General features: G+C 40.3%; 1 protein-coding gene across 3 annotated transcripts in view; it reads right to left on the reverse strand.

The window, feature by feature from the left end:
* The window catches only part of SLX4IP (SLX4 interacting protein), a 184,598-nt gene that overhangs the window by 57,548 nt on the left and 105,883 nt on the right, over positions 1 to 21,167 (reverse strand). For all 3 annotated transcript variants that reach the window (XM_014827327.3, XM_070485560.1, XM_044748688.2), the window contains exons 3-4: positions 13,341 to 13,430; positions 8,917 to 9,037 (exon numbers count right to left, since the gene is read on the reverse strand). In XM_014827327.3, coding sequence (XP_014682813.2) covers positions 8,917 to 9,037; positions 13,341 to 13,430 — 211 coding nt within the window. The remainder of the gene's footprint in view (positions 1 to 8,916; positions 9,038 to 13,340; positions 13,431 to 21,167) is intronic.

Genomic DNA, 21,167 nt, shown 5'->3' on the forward strand with positions numbered 1-21,167 from the left:
AAAAAATTAAGGAGAAAAAGGCAAACAACCCAATACAAAGATGGGCAAGGGCTATAAATATGCAGTTCAGTCAATAAACACATAAAAACAGAAAGATAAGTAAAAATCAAAGCACACGGGATCTTTTTTGAATTTTGGCCTGTCAGAGTGGCAGAAATTAAAAATACTAGTAACACCCAATATTGGCAAGATTAAGAGGAAAAACATTAATGAGGTAGAATTGACAGGAATTGACAGTGAAGTCTTTTAAAAAAGTTTCTTGTAACATGAACTTTTACTGAATCTGTTGAATTAACGTTTTAGGTGACCTAAAAAAGATGAGGCTCCTGGCAAATGCCTGTGCCATGCCGTTCACTGATTGAGTCTGTGAACACTCTTTGTATGCCTTTATAGTATATGATTAAGGAAATGGCCTCAAAGCCATTTATGCTATTCTTTTATAAAGAAAACTCAGAGGATGAAAACTATTAATTTTATTAGAGTAATCAGCAAAGTTACCAGCCTAGAGTCTCCAGCTCACCCAGCATCATGTATTAGGCAACAATATCATGGTGACACACATTATTCACACAGATCTGGAAAGGGAAAAAGGTAAGAACTTCATGCAAATGAGAGAAGATATCCAATTTACACAAAAGCATAGCAACCTTCGTTCGTCCAAACCACCAATACAGAGACAGCAATTCTTTCTGTTTTCAGGGAACATGAGACACAGAACTGAATACTGAGGAGGAAATGGGCAAGGCCTTACAGTTAGCAGCTTGAAACTGCTTTAGAAAAGGGCTTTAAGTAAGATTATGGGAACAGCTGAGAACAGGCAGTTAGATAAGTGTCTACTGGGATGTCTTTGGCTCCAAGGAAAGAGTGAAAGCATATATCCAGTTTCCATTTTCAATGCTGCTGCTCATAAACAATAGAAGGTGGCGGTATATCATTGCGTGTGTGCACTCCGTCCCTGCGGGTGTGCACAGCCTAGAAGATAATGAACCTTAATCATCTGTGAAAGGCAACCTTGTGGTAGAGACGGATGAACAGTGCTCTTACCTTTAGGAAATTAACAGTTTAGCATGAGGTTAAGCACTTACAACCAGAAGCAGTCATCTGTTTATGCTCTGGAGTTAAGCAGCAAGGTAATTTGGAGAAGAAAAGATGCTCTGGAGGTGGCAAAAAAATCAATCTTTACCAGTAAAGGGAAGAGAGAAAGGTAGGTAAACTGATTATAACACAATGTGACATGTTATAAGAGTGTTAAATGCCACAAGAGGGGAAACTGAGGAAGACTTTGGAGAAGTAATATTTGAGTTGGGTCTTAAAAGTGAAAAAGGAGTTTTCCGGACAAAAGAGAAACCTGTAAATGTAAATGTACAGAGCTATAAAGAATGCAAGTTTGCAGGAAGTAGGAAGTGAGAAGCAGGAGGAGACAAGCAGGATAGGTAAGTCATGACAGGCCTTGACCTTACCAGGAAGAGGAAAGATACAGCCACGCATGTAATTTTTCACCTGTACAAACATTTATTAAGTACCTACTGCAAGCCAGGAAATGTGCTCCATGCTGGAGATACGATAGATAATAAAAGAGGCAGCATCTGTCTTCAGTGGCTTACACGTTTGTGGAGAGACAGACATTAATCGAACGGTGTAAACAAAAGTGCAGGATGCTCGTGGGCCTGTAAGAAGGGGACCTATCGACAGGATAAGCTTCTCTGATGAGTGGACTTTGAGCAGAGAGTTGGAGGAGGCAGAGAGGAAGGGGAGGACTGGCACACCAACATGGGCCGAGGCCCCAAGATGAGCAGAAGAACAGAGCTTTGAAGTAGGAATCAAGTCTCCTATGGCTGGAGCAAGAAAGAAGGAAAAAGTGGTACAAGATGAGGCTGGGGAGGCAGCTACCTCAGAGATCCTGGCCTTCTTCCTGGGAGCCCTGGGGAAATCCTGGAGGGCTTTATGCAGAAGCACACAAGATCAGACCTGAGATTTTAAGGGATTACACCAACTGAAGTGTTGACAGCAGGTGGGGCATCGGCCACAGCAGATGCAAGGAAGCCAGCTAGGGAGTTAATGCCAGTGTCCAGGTGAGGCAGGAGCATGGACTGGTTAGTGGCAGCAGAGTAGGGACTGGCTAACGTGTGGACATCAAAAGACATGCTCAGTTAAAGGTTAACTGTTACCAGAAGTAGGAAGGAGAGGGAAGATGGTGCTTTCATACCAAGTTTACTTTCAAAGAGGGATACTGGCACAGCTGTTTTCCTAAAGAGTGAACACAATGTTGCGTTAGCATCATCCTGCCTCCCTCTCACCATCAACTGCACTACTTATCTCACTAAAGGAAGCCTGGCATTCATCCTGCCAGTGGTTATTTAAGGCTCCATGAGGCAAACCGAGGCTGCTCCTTGTTTGTGCTTGTTCAGTTAAATAAACCAAGTGAAACGCAAATGACAGCCTGAGAAAAATCATTTGCAACATATGTAACAGAAAAAGCATGACTATCTTTAAGGAGCTCTTAAAAACCAATAAAAGTATGTATGAACTTTAAACTAGAAATATTATAAAGAAATTGAAGTTTGCAAATACGTATATCATCAAGATATTCACTGGACCATTGTTTACAACAGTGAAAATATTAGATGCAACCTAAATGTTCCACCAATAAATCAGAGTATAGACATTTAATGGAATACTACACGGCCATTAAAAATGGTGATGTGGACTCCAAATGGTCAAAACAATCTTGAAAAATAATAACAAAGTTGAAAGACTCACACTTTCTAATTTCAAAACTTACTACAAAGCTACGGTAATCAAAATAGTGTGGTACCGGCATAAAGACAGACATATAGACCAATGAAATAGAATAGAAAGCCCAGAATAAACCTTCACATTTATGGTCAAATGATTTTTGATAAAAGTATCAAGACTATTCAGTGGGGAAAGGACAGGCTTTTCAACAAATGGTGCTGGGACAACTTACATCTGCAAAAGAATGAAGTTGGACCCCCTACGTTAAAACATATATAAACATTAACTCAAAATGGATCAAAGACCTAAATGTAAGAGTTAAATCTATAAAACTCTTACAAGAACAAATATGGAAAAGCTTCATGACATTGTATACAGCAATAATTTCTTGGCTATAATATGAAAACCACAGGCAACAAGGGGCTGGCCCCATGGCCTAGCAGTTAAGTTCAGCATGCTCTGAGTCGGTAGCCTGGGTTTCATTCCTGGGCGGGGACCTACGCCACTTGTCAGCGGCCATGTTGTGGCAGAGACTCACATACACAATAGAGGAAGATTGCAAATCTTCCTCAAGTGAAAAGAGGAAGATTGGCAACAGATGTTAGCTCACGGTGAATCTTCCTCAGAAAAAAAAAAAAAGCCGAGGCAACAAAGAAAGAAGTAGATAAACTGGGTATATCAAAATCAAAATTTGTGCATCAAAGAACATTATCAAAAGAATGAAAAGAGAACCGATAGAATGGGAAAAATATTTGCAACTCATATGTCTGATAAGGGATTTATATTAAGAATATATAAAGAACTCCTACAACTCAAAAACAAACAACCCAATGAAAAAATTGGCAAAGGCAACAAACTGGATAATCTAGAAAAAAATGGATAAATTCTTAGACTCATACAATCTCCCAAAACTGAATCAAGAAGAAATAGAGAATCTGAGTAGAGCAATCACAAGTAAAGAGACTGAAACAGTAATCAAAAATCTCCCAAGGAACAAAAGTCCAGGACCAGATGGGTTCTCTGGAGAATTCTACCAAACATTCAAAGAAGATTTAATACCTAGCCTTCTCAAACCATTCCAAAAAAACTGAAGACAATGGAACACTTCCTAATTCATTCTATGAGGCCAACATCACCTTGATCCCAAAACCAGACAAGGACAACACAGAGATGGAAAATTACAGGTCAATATTGCTGATGAACATAGAAGCAAAACTCCTCAACAAAATGTTGGCCAACAGAATATAGCAATACATTGAAAGGATCATACACCACAATCAAGTGAGATTTATACCAGGGACACAGTGATGGCTCAACATTCACAAATCAATCAATGTGATGCACCACATTAACAAAATGCGAAGTAAAAATCACATCATCATCTCAATAGACGCAGAGAGAGCATTTGACAAGATCCGTTTATGATAAAAACTCTCAATAAAATGGGTATAGAAGGAAAGTACCTCAACATAATAAAGGCCATATGTGACAAACTCACAGCCAACATCAGACTCAATGGGGAAAAACTGAAAGCCATCCCTCTGAGAACAGGAACAAGACAAGGGTGCCCACTCTCACCACTCCTATTCAACACAGTACTGGAGGTTTTGGCCAGACCAATTAGGCAAGAAAAAGAAATAAAAGGTATCCAAATTGTAAAGGAAGAAGTTTGCAGATGACATGATTCTCTATATAGAAAGCCCTAAGGAATCCATTGGAAAACTATTAGAAATAATCAACAACTACAGCAAGGTTGCAGGTTACAAAAATCAGTTACATTTCTATACTCTAATAATGAACTAGGATAAAGAGAATTCAAGAATACAACCCCATTTACAACTGCAACAAAAAGAATAAAATATCTAGGAATAAATTTATCCAAGGAGGTGAAAGATCTATACATTGAAAACTATAAGACATTATTGAAAGAAATTGAAGATGACATAAAGAAATGGAAAGACATCCCATGCTCATGGATTGGAAGAATAAACATAGTTTAAATGTCCATATTACCTAAAGCAATCTACAGATTCAATGCAATCCCAGTCAGAATCCCAGTGACATTCCTCATAGAAATAACACAAAGAATCCTAAAATTTACATGGAACAACAAAAGACACTGACTAGCAATGGCAATTCTAAGAAAAAAGAACAAAGCTGAAGGCATCATAATCCCTGATTTCAAAATATACTACAAACCTATAGTAATCAAAAGAGCATGGTACTGGCACAAAAGACACAGAGATCAATGGAACAGAAGTGAAAACCCAGCAATAAAACCACAGATCTATGGACAGCTAATCTTCGACAAAGGAGCCAAGAACATACAATGGAGAAAGGAAAAGTCTCTTCCATATATGGTGTTGGGAAAACTGGACAGCCACATGCAAAATATGAAAGTAGACTGTTATCTTACACCATACACAAAAATTAACCCAAAATGGATTAAAGATTTGAAGGTAAGACATGAAACCATAAAATTCCTAGAAGAAAATATAGGCAGTACACTCTGACATCAGTCTTAGCAGCATCTTTTCAAATATCTTGTCTACTCAGGCATGGGAAACAAAATAAACAAATGGGACTACATCAGACTAAAGAGCTTCTGGAAGGCAAAGGAAACCATGAACAAAACAAACAGACAACCCACCAACTGGGACAAAATATTTGCAAATCATATATCTGACAAGGGGTTAATCTCCAGAATATATAAAGAACTTATATAATTCAACAACAAAAAAACAAACAACCTGATCAAAAAGTGGGCAGAGGATATGGACAGACATTTTTCCAAAGAAGATACACAGATGGTTAACAGGCACATGAAAAGATGTTCAACATCACTATTAGGGAAATGCAAATCAAAACTACAATGAGATATCCCCTTACAACTGTTAGAATGTCTATAATTACCAAGACAGAAAATAAAAAATGTTGGAGAGGATGTGGAGACAAGGGAACCCTCATGGGAATGCAAACTGGTGCAGCCACTATGGAAAACAGTATGGAGATTTCTAAAAAATTTAAAAATAGAAATATCATACGATTCAGCTATCCTACTGCTGGGTACCCAAAGAACTTGAAATCAACAATTCAAAGAGATTTATGCACCTCTGTGTTAACTGTGGCATTACTCACACTAGGCAAGATGTGGAAGCAACTCAAGTAGCCAAGAACTGATGAATGGATGGAGAAGATGTGAGATATATATATATACACACACACACATACACACACACAATGGAATACTACTCAGCCATAAAAAAGACAAAATCGTTCCATTTGTAACAACATGGATGGACCTTGAGGGAATTATGTTAAGTGAAATAAGCCAGGCAGACAAAGACAAACACTGCATGATTTCACTCATATGTGGAAGACAAATAAACACATGGACAAGGAGAACAGATTAGTGGTTACCAGAGGGGAAGGGGGTTGGGGGGTTGGGTGAAAGGGTAAGGGGCCCCATATATATGGTGATGGATAAAAATTAGACTATTGGAGGGGCCAGCCCCATTGCCTGGTGGTTAAGTTCAGTGCTCTCTGCTTCAGTGGCCCAGGTTCACGGGTTCGGATCCCAGGTACAGATCTACACCATTCGTCAGCCATGCTGTGGCAGCGACCTACAGATAAACTAGAGGAAGACTGGCACAGATATTAGCGCAGGGCTAATCTTCCACAAGCAAAAAAACAACAACAAAAAAGCAAATTAAAAAAAAATTAGACTCTTGGTGGTGAGCACAATGCAGTCTATACAGAATACTTATAGATAATAATGTACCTGAAATTTCACAACGTTATAAACCATTATGACCTCAATAAAATAATAAAAAATAAATAAATAATAGGCAAAGGACATAAACAGACATTTCTCCAAAGCAGATATACAAATAGCCAATAAGCACATGAAAAGATGGTCAATATCACTACCCATTAGGGAAGTGCATTTGAAACCACAGTGAGATACCACTTCACATCTATTAGCATGGCTACTATCAAAATAACAGAAAATGCGTGTTGGCAAGATTATGGAAAAATTAGAACCCTCATGTATTGTTGGTGAGAATGTAAAATGGTGCAGTCACTATGCAAAACAGTACGGCAGTTTCTCAAAAAAACTAAACACAGAATTACCAGGTGATCCAGCGATTCTGCTTTAAGGTATATATCCAAAGAATTGAAAGCAGGAACTGAACTAGATATTTTTATACCAATGTTCACAGCAGCATTATTCACAACAGTCAAAAGGTGGAAACAATCCAACTACTCAAGCACTTCATTGACAGATGAAATACATATATATTTGTATTTATTTACTTTCTAATACATATAATATACTAGAATAGTGGTTACTAGGGGCTGGAGGAAGGAGCAATGGGGAATTACTGTTTAATGGGTAAAAGAGTTTCAGTATGGGATGATGGAAAATTTCTGGAAATGGATAGTGGTGATGGTTGCACAACAATGTGAATGCACTTAATGCCACTACATTTTATACTTAAAAATCGCTAAAATAGTAAATTTTATGTTATATATAGTTTAACACAATAAAACAAAACTTCTAAAAACAGTGATGTACATGTTTTAAAGGACTTTTATATTATGTAAGGTGGAAAAAATAGATTACAAAATTATACATACAGAAAGATGACTTTTCTGTTTAAAAATAAACTTTTTGCTCACGTGAGCCCAAAAAGGCTTTGATTTTCATCTTGGGGCCAGAACTGTGTTCCCTGCCTGTGAGAGAGGCTGGGAAATTGAGTCTTTAGCTTTCTTCACCCAGTAGGAGAGGCAGGCAGGGAAGGGCTAGTTGAGATGGGTATGGACCAAGCCACCTCCACACCAGAGATGAAGGTCTTGGAACCTTCTCCATTCCTTTTCCTTTTCCTTTTGTACCAGTTAGATTGTGAGACTAGCCAGATCTGCTGGAATACAAAGGATGCAAGCTCCTAGGGCTTTTCTCAAGATTTATACCACTACCAAATGAAAAACCTGAAAGCATCATCTAATAGAATATTGTTTGGACTGAAAATTCCACTTGTTCAAGGCTTTCGGTTTGGGTAAAATTAATGTCTGCCTACTTATCAGCTGCGACCAGGTGGACATTTCGGATCAAGTATGCCTTCAAAGGGGAGTACTTAACACAATTCTTTCCCTAAAAGATGGTGCACTGGCATAATCCAGTTCACAGCAGTGCAGCACTGTCCTCTGAGGATTAACACGAGGCTGACTGTATTTGTACCACAAAGAGCACTATGAAATGCTGACTTAAAGCAAAAGAATTAAAAATACAACAATGACAGAATGGAAAGAACAGTGGGCTGGAAGTCAGAAGAGCTAGGTCTGGGGTCAGGTTCTGCCACTTGTCACTCAAGTCCTCTTTCCTTCAACATATCATTGCATCTGTATATCAGGCACTGGGCTAAGGACGGGGGCAGGGGGGCGGGATGGGGCTGAGGATGAGCTGGGAAGATGCCAAATAAACAAGATCATCTCTGTCCTCAGGATGATCTTTTACTCTGGCAAACCCCTTATCTTGCAGATCGTCAGCTTCTTCACCTATAACTCAAAGACATTACCATTCTCAAAGGGTTATTAGGAAACAGAGTAGGATATTTCAACCTCCGTGCCCTGGATATTTTGGGCCAGATAGTGGGATTTGGGATGGGAGGCCGTCCTGTGCATTGTAGGATATTTAGTGGCATCCTTGGCTCCTACTCACTAGATGCCACTAAGCTCCCTGCCATCCCTCCCACTGTAGTTATAACAACCAAACTGTCTGCAGACGTTATCAAAAGTCCCCTGGGGCAAAACCACCCCAGTTGGGAACCTCTGAAATAGGGTGACATATATGAAAGCATTTAAAAGCATAAAGCCCCAAATCAAGTCAGTATTAATGTAAATCCATTCGAAAGACTACTTGTGAACAACAACAACAAAAATCCTTTAAAGAATTTACAGTTTCCTTAGGAATGTTTTATTTTCTATTTTTATATATTTTGCCTACCATTAAAAGCCCTTCAGGGCTTTTTGGTTAATTTTCTTTACTCAAACAAAGAATCTTCATTAGAACATATTTTTTAAATGTATCACTCTACTAACATGACAGTCAGAGTCAAACATAATAGCCATCTCTACAAAGCAGAAATTTTATCCAAAATCAAAGTACTCTGTGCCTACCTTTTAAGGACAAGGGACTGGATCTTGTGAATTCTGTATTTGACGGCCTGTGCTGTTTACGAACCTCCAAGTACTGCTTAACTCTTGAATCAATGGTTTCTTTTAACAGTAAACAGACTTCCTAAAGCAAATTTAAAAATTAGATATAATTTTCTAATTTAATGCAATGCAAAGTCAACATCATGCATATTAAAAAGTCAACACTGAAGATTTCATTTTGTTTGCTTTTTTATTTAGCTACAAATGCTGAAAGGCATGTTATCTGTGCTCATGGATAACACCGCAGATTTAAATTTGCTACTGAGGTCTGTTCGAAGCCATGACATTGGCTCATTCTACGATCTGAGAAATTCACTTAATCTCCCTCTGCCTCAGCTTCACATTTTTAATAGGAAAATAAAAACACTTTAATGTAAACATGAGGGTGACAATCGTGATGAAATCAGCGAGATAATGACTGTTTTTATATAAATATCAATCAGTTGTGACAAATAGAAGGGAGAAGTCAAACAGAACCAACACTAGCTGGCAGCAAGGGCCCCAGTGAAGTGGCGGCTGTGTCCAGGCAGGGGACTGAGGATGAGGGAAGGACCCAGGAGGCAGGACATATTCAGAGGGAACCCCGACCCCAACCCAGCCAACAAGGGGCAGCCCCCCATGGTTTTAGTGGACTGTTGTCATGTGGAGATACAAGGCACAGTGTCACCAGATCTTCCGATTTGTTCAAGAGGGGCCAGAAATAGTAATTTTTATACAAAAACTTCCCATGCTTCAAACTTGGTTCAAAAAACTTTGTAAATCTAAACAGCCTCATTCATTAGTTTCTGACCTCAGGTTTATAAATCTACTCCCTCAAAAAAGAGCAGCATTGTGTAGTGGGTTGAAAAGAGAACTAGAAATCAGTAATCTGATTTTCTTCGACACTCTTGTTGATGATACTGTATTTGCCCACTTGCTTTTGTGAAAACTGCATTATATTCAGCTATTAATGGCGAAAATAATTTAACTTCTTATATTTCTTTAAAGTAGATTAATATTAGGCAACAGAAACACATGGTTTTAACTCAATGTTAACATACATACCACTAGCAAATTTCTGGAGCAATCTATTGTTTTATGTATCAGTGTTATTTATAAATAGAAAAACAAAAACTTTGAAAGTCAAACCATGCTAAAGTGTGTCCATCTTAGCCACATTACCAGAAAAATGTAACCGAACGTAGGGAAAGGAAAAAAATGCACATAAATCTAAATTTCCTAACTAAGATTAAGAACTGATGCATAAGGACTGATAATTCTGGTTAAATTCCCAAAGATTCTGCAGAAGGTTCAGAACTGCTGAGGTCACCTCAAACCTGTTTCACTGGTTTCTTGCAATGCCATCTCAGGTTGATCTCTTAGAATCTTCATAAATTAAAGCAAGAACAAAGTTTTAAGCTTCTTAGAAGGGCAACAAGAGCCAAATTTTTCTTTTGTTGCAAATATATGCACTCCTCAAACAGTACAGAAAACCCTAGATTTAATTCCCAAATGTGAGTTTCTAGATAAAACTACAGAAACTTGGGCCGGCCCCGTAGATGAGTGGTTAAGTTCGCGCTCTCCGCTGTGGCGGCCCAGGGTTTCGCTATTTGGGATCCTGGGCGCGGACATGGCACCGCTCATTAGGCCATGTTGAGGCAGCGTCCCACATGCCACAACTAGAAGGACCTGCAACTAAGATATACAACTATGTACCGGGGGGATTTGGGGAGATAAAGCAGGAAAAAAAACCAAAGAACAAAAAACAAATGACAAACACTGGCCTCCTCTCTCCTGCTCTCATTTTGCAGCCCAAAGATGCAGTGCCTTGTGGAATACAAAGATATCCGTTTACAGTTGAGTGTTTTGGCATTGTTCACACAACAGAAAGGCAGCCTTGCCTCATACTGTTGTTTTAACAATTAAAGAATTTTGCTTCACATGCAGGGTTCAACTATGACTGAGCTAGAAAATATGTGAAAGACATACATGGAAACAAGGATTGTTAAAATTTGGCCATAAATGCCCTATAAGGCTAGAACTAAAAATAGCAGGACAAAAATAAAGCAAAGGCCCATACACACACTTTCTCCCTATAGTTTCGGGGCTTTCCTTCGATGAGTCAGGTTTGACGAATGGAAGGTGGACCATGTGCAATGTGGTCAAGACACCCTAGTAACTAACCACACCACACTGAGCCAAAGCTCTCTCTTCAGAACCCAGGCACTGCAAGACAAGACAAATTGCCAGCTACACTGGAGGGGTGGACAAGAAGACCAAGTTAAAGTCAATGAGCGAGAGAGCCGTATGGCATCTCTAGGCGGTCAGGAGCTCATGTTGGCTTCCTCAAGTTTCCAAGTGGAACAGTCTGAGTTCGACTGTTTGGGTACAAAGACTACTCATGCTGGACTCAAAATAAACATATGTTTAATACATGTAATTAGTTCCCTTTTCTGGAAAGGAACTGGATATTCTTAAGACTTTCGCTATATAAAGTGACTGCTAAGAGACAATCAAATTGGTTGCTCATGAAATCCTAATCATGAGATGATCTAATGATAAAAAAGACGAAAGCATGGAGACACTGAACATAGGCTCAAGTCATATCCTTTCCTCAATTAGCTTTTCTCCCTTCTCACACATATACACATACAAATTATCCCAGAGCAATTTTAATGTCAGTGAATATATTTTAAAGGAACAACTTAAAGTAGAAGTAGCAACCCATCTACTTTGCTCTGAGAGGACGGCTCGGCTTGTTGGCACAACCCGCCCTCTTGCAGCTGCCATGCCAGCGGAGCGCTGCAGGTCCAATCGTGCACAGAGCATCTTTGCTAAGTCATGCCCTGCTGCCCGGATGTAGGTACTAGGTGGAGCAGCATAGCTGCGTGTGGCACCCTGGAAAAATCTAGCCTCACACTTGGCTAAGAGGTGATTCACACACATAGCTTTATTTTAAAGCCTTTCACATCAACTGACTCTTGGCAAAACTGACTAAATATCAATGAGAAAGGTTTAAGGCTGAGGTGGTAAAGCTGGGAGAGAATGGAGGAAAATCTGGGCCTGGAATAGTGGATTCCAGAATGCTGTTAATGTAAGTCAAGTCAGAAACCTTTTGGGTGAGGTCCTCTCAGGTGAATATCAGTCACTTAGAGGAAATAAATGAACTGTTTTGAATCATGGGGACATGTGTTGGTAAGCCAAAGCTTGGAATTATATGGCGGTGAGTTGTAATAGAAGATGCAGGCCTCCTAGATATTAAGTCCTGAAGAGAACAGCCCATGGTTATTAACTCAAAAGAGAAATCCCGTCATACCAAATCTTGTGCCTTCCTTCTCCCAGCTTTGGGCCACCAGGTATCCCTTGCAAAATTATAACAGTTAAGTCCTGATAATATTATTACCTTTTGACTGAAAATTTATTACTTATAAATTTTCTTTTGGGGAGATTTTTTTCTTTTTAGTAATCTTCAAAAGCTGACTAAAAATAGTTATTACAGTAAAGGTTTTTTAAGTTGGTTTTTTTCCCCCACTATTACTAGTTTCTTCTTCATATACTACCTTTTAATAAAACTTATTTTTATTTCTGGCTCTAGAAAGCTATTGTGACAAATGAATATCATGGGGGACACGAAGTGCTATAATATTTTGAAAGTTATGTGAAAGCTGCTGCCTCGCTCTCCCTGCTCTTTCGCGGAGGGACCTGGAGAAGGAAGCCACACGGGTGATGAGAGGTAGATGGGCCTTCTAACCCTCTCCCACAGAAGCACTTGAGTGGGATCATGGAAACTGAGAGCCACGAGTGACAGCCAGCCTCCGGTGGAACCTCTTCACTTGCAGATGAGGAGACTGAGGCCCGGGAGGTCAAACTCCGTGCTCCCAGTCACACATCCGTTCGCTTTACTGACTGACTGTGGTGAGAGAAGGAATGTGGTCAAACATCTCTGCATTTCCTGTCAACGTCTCCTGCTAACAAAAGGACGGTAGAAGATCCAAGTGGAGAAGATGAGGATTTCAGACAGGTGTGAAAGATCAGCCATGTTTTAGCCTCCACACCTGTTCCAGGTGCTCGGTCCATCCTTCCAACCAGTCAGATTAAAATATCTGCTCACCTGGAATAGTCACCTTAATGATTTCTTTTTTAATACAGACAATGCCAGAACAAAGAGGTAGGAAATTTCTAGTTTAAATAATAGAGTAGTATATGAAATATATGGATGTGTCAGTTTCTGAAGGAAAAAAAAAAAAACCAGTGTGTGTCTGTCATTGGGAACAGAATAATTGTTTTTCAAGGGTTAAAAATCACTCAATATTTTTTGCCCACTAAGGAAAATGAAAGCTGGAAAGAGTTACTATTTCTTCTAGCAGCAGCTACTCGCATTTAGATAGTGAAAAGTTCTGTGGTACCTTTTTCTTCTGCTCAGAAAACCAGCTGGTATCCTGGTTGGAACCTTGCGGCAGTATATGAAGATCCACCAGGACAGCAAAATCCCCACACTGAAAGACATTAATGGCAGAGTTAGCTCACGCCCAGAGAACAATGAGAGAAGATCTCACAAATTCCTATGTGGTTGCTCATGATGAAATGGCAACAAAGTTCACTACTGGGCAGAAATGTTAATATGGGACAGGGCTACAAGTCATAACCTACTAGTTTTTCAAGTTTAATATTTATGGTACAGTGCTAAAGAGAAATACAATTTTTATCAAGATAGAAAAGACAAAATATCTATCTCTGGGCCAAACCTTGAAGGGGGATGCCCAGGCATCCAGTGGCAGCTAAAAGACTATCAAACACTGAATGAAGTTAAATAGGTCAGAACTAGGGAGGCTCCAGAAAAAAAATGATTCTGTGGACAGCCAGGGGAATTCTTTCTTGTAGGTAGGAAAGAACAAATATAAGCTATTGTACTTTTAGACAGACAAAGGATTGAGAGATGCTGAATGACTGTTATCAAAACTAAATAAGTTTCATTAAAATATGCTCTAAAACTTTACAAAAGCTGGCTTCCTTTCACTGTTCAATAGAGTAGCCAATAGCCATGTGTGACTATTGAGCACTTGAAATGTGGCTACTGTGACTGAGAAACTCAATTTTAAATTTCATTTCATTTTAATTTAATTTAAATAGCCACATGTGGCTAGAAGCTCTGTGGCACAGCTATAGACCCTGTAAAAAGCTGTAGCCTTATAAATCTTCACACCTTAAGAGTAAACCAATTTCTGAGAATTTCAAGATAACTGTGGATGAACTAACTTACAAAGGAATAGAAGATCGAGACTGCCATGTTGGGGTGGTCTCAGAGGCCCAAAGGTCAGTTTATGGCCCACAGGGAAAAGTCACTTCTGTAACTCTTTGGCTAAACAGATTTTTTTTTTTAATTCTGTGTTATAATTCAATGGTGAAAGGAAAGTATTTTCAGCAAATGGTGTGAGAATACCAGATATAAATATGGAAAGAAAATAAAACTTAAAACCTACCTGACCCATATGCTAAAGTTAATTTGAGATGGATCATAGACCTAAACAGAAAAGCCAAAACTATCTTCCTGATGTTAGGGCAGGAAAATATTTCTTATCCGGTACCCAGAAAGCTCTAAATATAGAAGAGAAAATTGTTGGATTGGACTTTGTGAAAATTTAAAACTTTTGCTCATCAAAAGACACCATTAATAAAATGAATATGTATGTCAGACTCCAAGAAAATATTCATATATCTGACATATACAGATATCTGACATAAAGGACTAGTATCCAAAATATGCAAAGAACTCCTACAAATCAATATTAAAAACACAAACAACCCAAGCTTGAACATATTCTTCACAATGAAGATAAACAAATGGCTAATGAGCACATGAAAAAAAAGTGTTCAACATCATCAGTCATCAGGCAAATGCAAATTGAAACCACCAAGAGATACAACTACATACCTGCCAGAATGACTAAAATTAAAAAGACTGACACACCAAATGCTGGTAAGGATGTGGAGCAAGCCAAATTCTCATACACTGCTGGTGGAAATGTAAAATGATTCAACCACTTTGGCAAATGGTTTGTCAGTCTCCTATAGTTAAACATACATTTATTTACTGCCTGAGCCAGCAATTCCACCGCAGGTATTTACTGAGAGAGATAAAATATATGTGCACGCAAAGACTTGTATGCAAATGTTCATGGAAGGTTTATTCAAAATAGCCGAAATGGAAGACAACTCAAAACTCTGTTAAGAGAATAAACAAACTGTGGCATATTCACACAATGGACTGCTCCCCATCAGCTCAACATGGACTATATCAAAACCATTATGTTGAGTAAAAGAAGCCAGGGTTAAAGAATACATACTGTATGATTCCATTTATAGAAAGTTCGAGAACAACAAAACTAAATCTCTGGTCACAGCAATTAGAACAGTGATTGCCTGGGGAGGAACTGGCTGAGAACAGGCAAGAGAACTTTGTGTGGTGATGAGAATGTTCTATATCTTGATGGGGTATATCCCTGAGATCAGATCATTTCACTGTATACAAATTACACATCAACAATAAATAATTTTTAAAATATGGGTAAAAATACATTCATATTCGTTGATAGCTATTTAAAATGTAAGCATTATGTCCTTGAAAATGTGTGGATATTTTGGGGGACAACAAAGTGAAGTTCACTGGGTAATAAATGGTGAAGTATGATGAAAGATGGTCTCTCAAGATGTCACACAGTGCAGTGTGACCCAGTGAACTGCAGTTTAGTGTTTTGCAACCAGCATTTTATTTTAATGAAAGAGAATAGAAGAGAATATTGGAATGGGATAAAAAATATCAATGTGCTACATGGTAAGGTCAAGTATTGTTTTGTGAAACTTATGTATGAGTGTACTGAGTTATGATGTAAAGCCTATTTTTTACTGTGGGTTGTGGTCAAAACTGCTTGAAAATTGTATTCAAGTATACTGTTATTTTAAGTTTTTTCACAACTGTTGATTACAGATTTAACCTTTAAGGAGTATGCTGCCACCAGGTGGAGGTCATATGCCACAACTACATGATGTTAGCCAGAGGTTATTAAACTTTCATGTGCCATAGACCTGTTTGGCCTGCTGTGAAGCTGATGAAATAGGCTCAGAATAATTTTTTAAATGCATGAAACACAATCCTTAGGATTAAAAAGCTAACCAATTTGATTTAACTGTGGTTATCCAAATTAAAAAAAAAACAAGCCTGTGATATAGTAATGTATGTACTTGTTTATTAAGGTATTGGCTCTTGTTACCTAGTGGTGGGTCTAACAGTGATCTAACAGATCACATAGTGGTGATAAAATAACTAGTATAAATCCAAAGTAGTGATAAGCATAAATATTTTCAGATATGTGCCACCATTATAACATGAAAAGAGCTGTGATTTCTAAGGGGGACATATTGCTGATACTACTGTGTCTTGAACACTTCATTCATAATAAAAACTAAACTTATTAGAACTTGGTCAAAATAAAGATGTACTTTTTTTTCCCAGCCAAGTTCACCGACCCTCTGAATTCTATCATGGTCCCCTTGAGGCTCCACAGATTGCAGAGCAAGAGCCCCTCCACAGCAGCGAGATGTGCCTCTCAGGTTATTCTACCCTGAGTCCTCAAACCAAGTTCTCTGCTACTCCTCCTTCGTTAGCAAAAATCATTTTTAAAATAGTAAAATAACAATAATGATGCTTGAACAATTTGAACTGATACTATGTAAGAGTAACTTTTTAAAGAATTAAATAGCAAGGTCCAATTTGGTATTTTCTCATTTTGTAACTTTAATCACAAATAACCTAGTATAAACTGGATTATAAACAGATTGATTGGAATGTCTTCTTTTTTTTTTTAAATAAATCATCAAATCTTACTCTGGTGCTCCAGCCTTCCCGGGATTTCTGCCAGACTCCACCCCTGGGCACACAGGCAGTCCCATCCCCTGCAGCTCCCTCTGCAGCCAGCAGTTCCGACTTCTCCAGCAAGAGCTCTCTCAGACTCCCCACACTAATCAAGGGTATTTTGCCTTTCTAAAGTTCCCTGCTCTCAAGGCTTTGCTGATTTTCTCCCATGAGTAAACAGAAGTGAAAAAAAAAGGCCTCTTGTTGCAGCCGGCAGCACAGCCTCCACTTCTCCTCCTCCTTAATTAGGAAGAGGTTACTTCTACTCTCAGCAGATAAACTCTCTGGCTCTCTGCTGAGAGGAGCAACACATGAACCATCACTTCTCAGGCCACAGCTGCTCATTTACACAGGCCAAGTTACTTCCTTAACAGCCCAAAGGCTACTAGAGAAAGCTTCACATCACATGCCCTGGGATGGGAGTCAACAGGCCAGGGTCAGGTCCAGCTTCTAGCCCCCTCCACCCAGAGGTTTCAGCCAAAAACCTGGGAGTCAACCCTAACCCCTCCCTTTCCCTAACCCTCCACCATCAGTCACCATGTCTTCTCGATTTTAATTCTTACAGAGCTAAACACACCCTCCTGTCTTGTTCCGCAGCTCACATCATTTCCCACTTGGAATATGAGGGCTACTTATCTTGGTGTCCCAGATGAACTCTTGATGCCCTTGCCTGAAAAAGCTCTAACATAGAAACGGGAGCAGTGCACTCGTGCTGCAGCTCCGAGCATCACACATACGTGTCTGAGGAAGCCCTGCTCTCCCGCTGTCTCCCACTGTTCTTGGGCAGGTGCTGTTTTTGCCATTGGCTTCCAATGCACCTCAACATTCCTATGCTTAGTGCATCCTTGAACCCTAGCAGGAGCGTGGACATCTCTGTGGAGCTTCTGTGAACAGCTGTCACTCCTACCTCTGGATCAGGCACATGATTCACGTACTTACTTATTTTTGCATCAAATGGCTTGTCTGCGTAGGGACCTCCCCTGCTAGACTGTTAGCTCATTGGCGGAGACAGCACCAATACCTCAGTGGACTTTGCCCTCCAAGGGTTAGCATAGTACCAGCTTACAGTAAGTGCTTAGTATTTAATGAAAGGAAGAAAGGAATGAACGAACAAATGACAGGACCAACGAGGTCTGAGTTTTGGGCAAACCACAGCCTTAACTGCAACCTAAGGGCTCCGAGCCCATTCTGGGGACAAGGCCATTCTGATTCAGCCCAGGACACTGATGCACCATAGAACAACTTCGTCCTTCCTTATTCTGGAGTGATGACAACTATGTCATCACCAATGACAACTAGTCATTTTCCTTATTTTGAGGAAAGGGAATACAAGGGTCCTAGGATTACCTCACCCAAAACTCACTGCCAACCGAGTATGTTGGTGATTTTTCCTCTTTCCTAAGAATTCCAAAGCCACATCTTAACTTGAATTACTACCAAATCTTCAGGGGTGGAAGATATTGTCTTACTAATTTTACATTAAGTGTAAAGTAAAGGTGAAAATGCTAACGTTTCTTACACATGTAGAAATCTCAGACAGAAGCAGGTTCGGAGCTCTGAGATATGTGGAAGGTTTCCCGCATTCACTCACTCGCTCACTCCTTCATTCATTAAACACCCGCTGAGTTTAATAGGGGCACTGGGCCAGAGAAGGAGGGGAAGAAATGGAACGCTGTAGTAAGTGACCACAGCACACATCCAAGGACTAGAGGAAGCCAAGTGACAGCTCTGCCTGAGGGAAGCCAGGGAAGACGGCATGATGTCGCAGCTAGGCCTTGAGGAATAGGGCAAGTGGTGGAGAAAGAAAAATGAACAGCACCGACATAGGGAGAGTCCCAAATAGCTCAGCACGCTCAGGAGACAGAAAAGAATCTGATAATACAGAAACAGGGCAAGGTTAGCAGATAAGGCCAACAGGGCAGGAGGGTTCAGACCACAGAGGAACTCAGGGCAGGCCAAAGGGGCCAAGAAGAGCTGCAGGCTGGAGAGTTCTCTCACGTAGGAGTGTGGAACATGGGCTGGTGGGGGAAATCACTACCTTGTGGTGGGCCAGGTAGACAGGTTAAAAGCCACCACAAGGGCCAGCCCCAGTGGCCTAGTGGTTAAGTTTGGTGCTCTCCACTTCGGTGGCCTAGGTTTGGTTTGCGCACACGGACCTACACCACTCATCTGTCAGTGGCCATGCTGTGGCGGCAGCTCACATACAAAACAGAGGAACATTGGCAACAGATGTTAGCTCAGGGTGAATCTTCCTCAGCAAAAAAAAATTAAAAGAATAAAGCCACCACAAGAACCCAAACAAGAGACAACTGAAGGTGATGGGTGAAGAGCAGGGGACAGATTAGAGGGACACTCAAAAGACAGAATCAAGAGGATGTGGTTGCGTGTAGGAGGAGGTAGAGCAAGGATGATGCCCAAGGCATGTGAGTGGTTTCAACCATACCCCCAGGGCTATTCACAGGCAGCTCATCCATATGGGTCTGTTGCAAGTGTTATTGGCATTTTACACCTACCTGGCATTAAGGATTTAAGGCAGCTTGGATTAACAAGGCAAAGATTAAAAATGGAGGAAATAAGTAAGACAAACAGGTGTTAAAACCTGAAATGCAGCCAAGAATTAAGGTCTGTAGAGAATTCCCCCCAGAGTCCTAAGTCGCTGCAGCATTTGCTCTAGCATGCTCCTAGCTGACAATGTGAAAAGAGACAGGCCAGTCAGAGTCCCTAAGAATGAATCAGGGCTGAGGATGATTCAAGCATTCCTGACACTAAATCTAGAAAGACATGTCTCCTGAAGATTGTCATGAAAAAACACGGCAGTTATCTTCCTGGAGTATCAACTTGACTAAAACGCTTTAAGAAAAATATTAAATATTTTCTATCAAAACAAACTGTATATATGTTACAGCATGAAATTAAAAAGTCACATGGTTTTTAAAGAAAAGGCACAGTTTAAAATATTTAGTACCATGTCCAGAGCACCTATGTTCTAGGCATTGTGCTAAGCATTACCTACGGTCTTCAATTTAATACTCGCCACCAGTCTGTGAATGAGCACAACTATTACTCACATTTTATAGATAAGCACATGGAATCAGGCAAGATAAGGACAATCCAAGGTTACACAGGCAGTAAGTGAGAGACCCAGGAATCAAACAGAAATCCATTAGACTGCAAAACCCACTGCCATGCATTACTTTGAAGAAATATCCCCACTGTGGCAGGCCACTCAGGACTCACTTTCAGACCCCATGTGGGGGCACATTTAAGGCTGCCTAGGCTGGAACCCACTCCACTCTATTTGGGAACCAACCCCCTATTCCCTCTGGGATGAGCAATGGCAGCCCTGTTTGCCCCATGGGCACTGGGTGACTGAACCAAGGATTCTGAATAGGGTCGCTCAGCTCCATCCCCTGGAGAGCTTGACTCCATGCTTGAAGGGAGGCACTGAGATTTCAGAGACTGACACTGCCCTGGTGGGGTACCCTGTTGGAACCAGAGTGCCCTGTGGTGGCGAAAGGCCCCCTGCAGAGAGATCACTGGGGCAGGAGGGGAGGTTAGGGAGAAGGAAGGAGGAGAAGGGGAAGGAAAAGAATGCAGCAGAAGACCAAGGCAATAAATCACGCTGAAGGTGGGGTGGGGTGTGGGGGCAGGAAGAGAGGTCTCCTGACATTAACAACCCTACTCAGGGAGTTACAGCTGAAGAAAAGTCAAGGCAAATATTATGTCAATTTAACCCCCTTGGCCTGTTCCTTATTAAAATACTTGCCCAAGAAATCCAAGCCAGGAGTTTACATTCAAGAGAAGAAAGCAGCATACCTTTAGGATGGCATATACAATAAGCCAGCAGAAGGCTGGATCAGGGGACTGGAGAATAGCTGTTCTGTTAGAATACACTATATCCCTAATCTAATTGCAAAATCCTACTCAGGGTGAACAAGTGGGGAATAACAAAAGTTAAGATTCATTGAGCACTTATTGTGTGCCAGATACTGTGTCAAGCCCTCTCAGTACATTACTGCATTAATTCTCATGACAACCCAGAGAGGCATGATCTGTTACCACTTCAGTGTTCTGGAAAGACTGGGAAACTTATGAGCTTTCTCTCTCTTTTAGAAGATCCCTAGTGATCCTGGCTGGGTTTTGTTTCATGTGGTGCCTTGCCAACCTGGCAATACTCAGGCTAGGTACAAGGAACATTCTATAACCTTAGTAACACAATTAGACACAGCCCGAATTCAGGATCACAGCACCCAGAAAAGACTGGAGAAAGCCCTTTGATGACAAATGGGAGAATAGCCTGGCATAGGAAGTCCAAGGTCGTGAA

This window comes from Equus asinus, chromosome 15, assembly GCF_041296235.1.
Source record: "Equus asinus isolate D_3611 breed Donkey chromosome 15, EquAss-T2T_v2, whole genome shotgun sequence".
Lineage (NCBI taxonomy): Eukaryota > Metazoa > Chordata > Mammalia > Perissodactyla > Equidae > Equus > Equus asinus.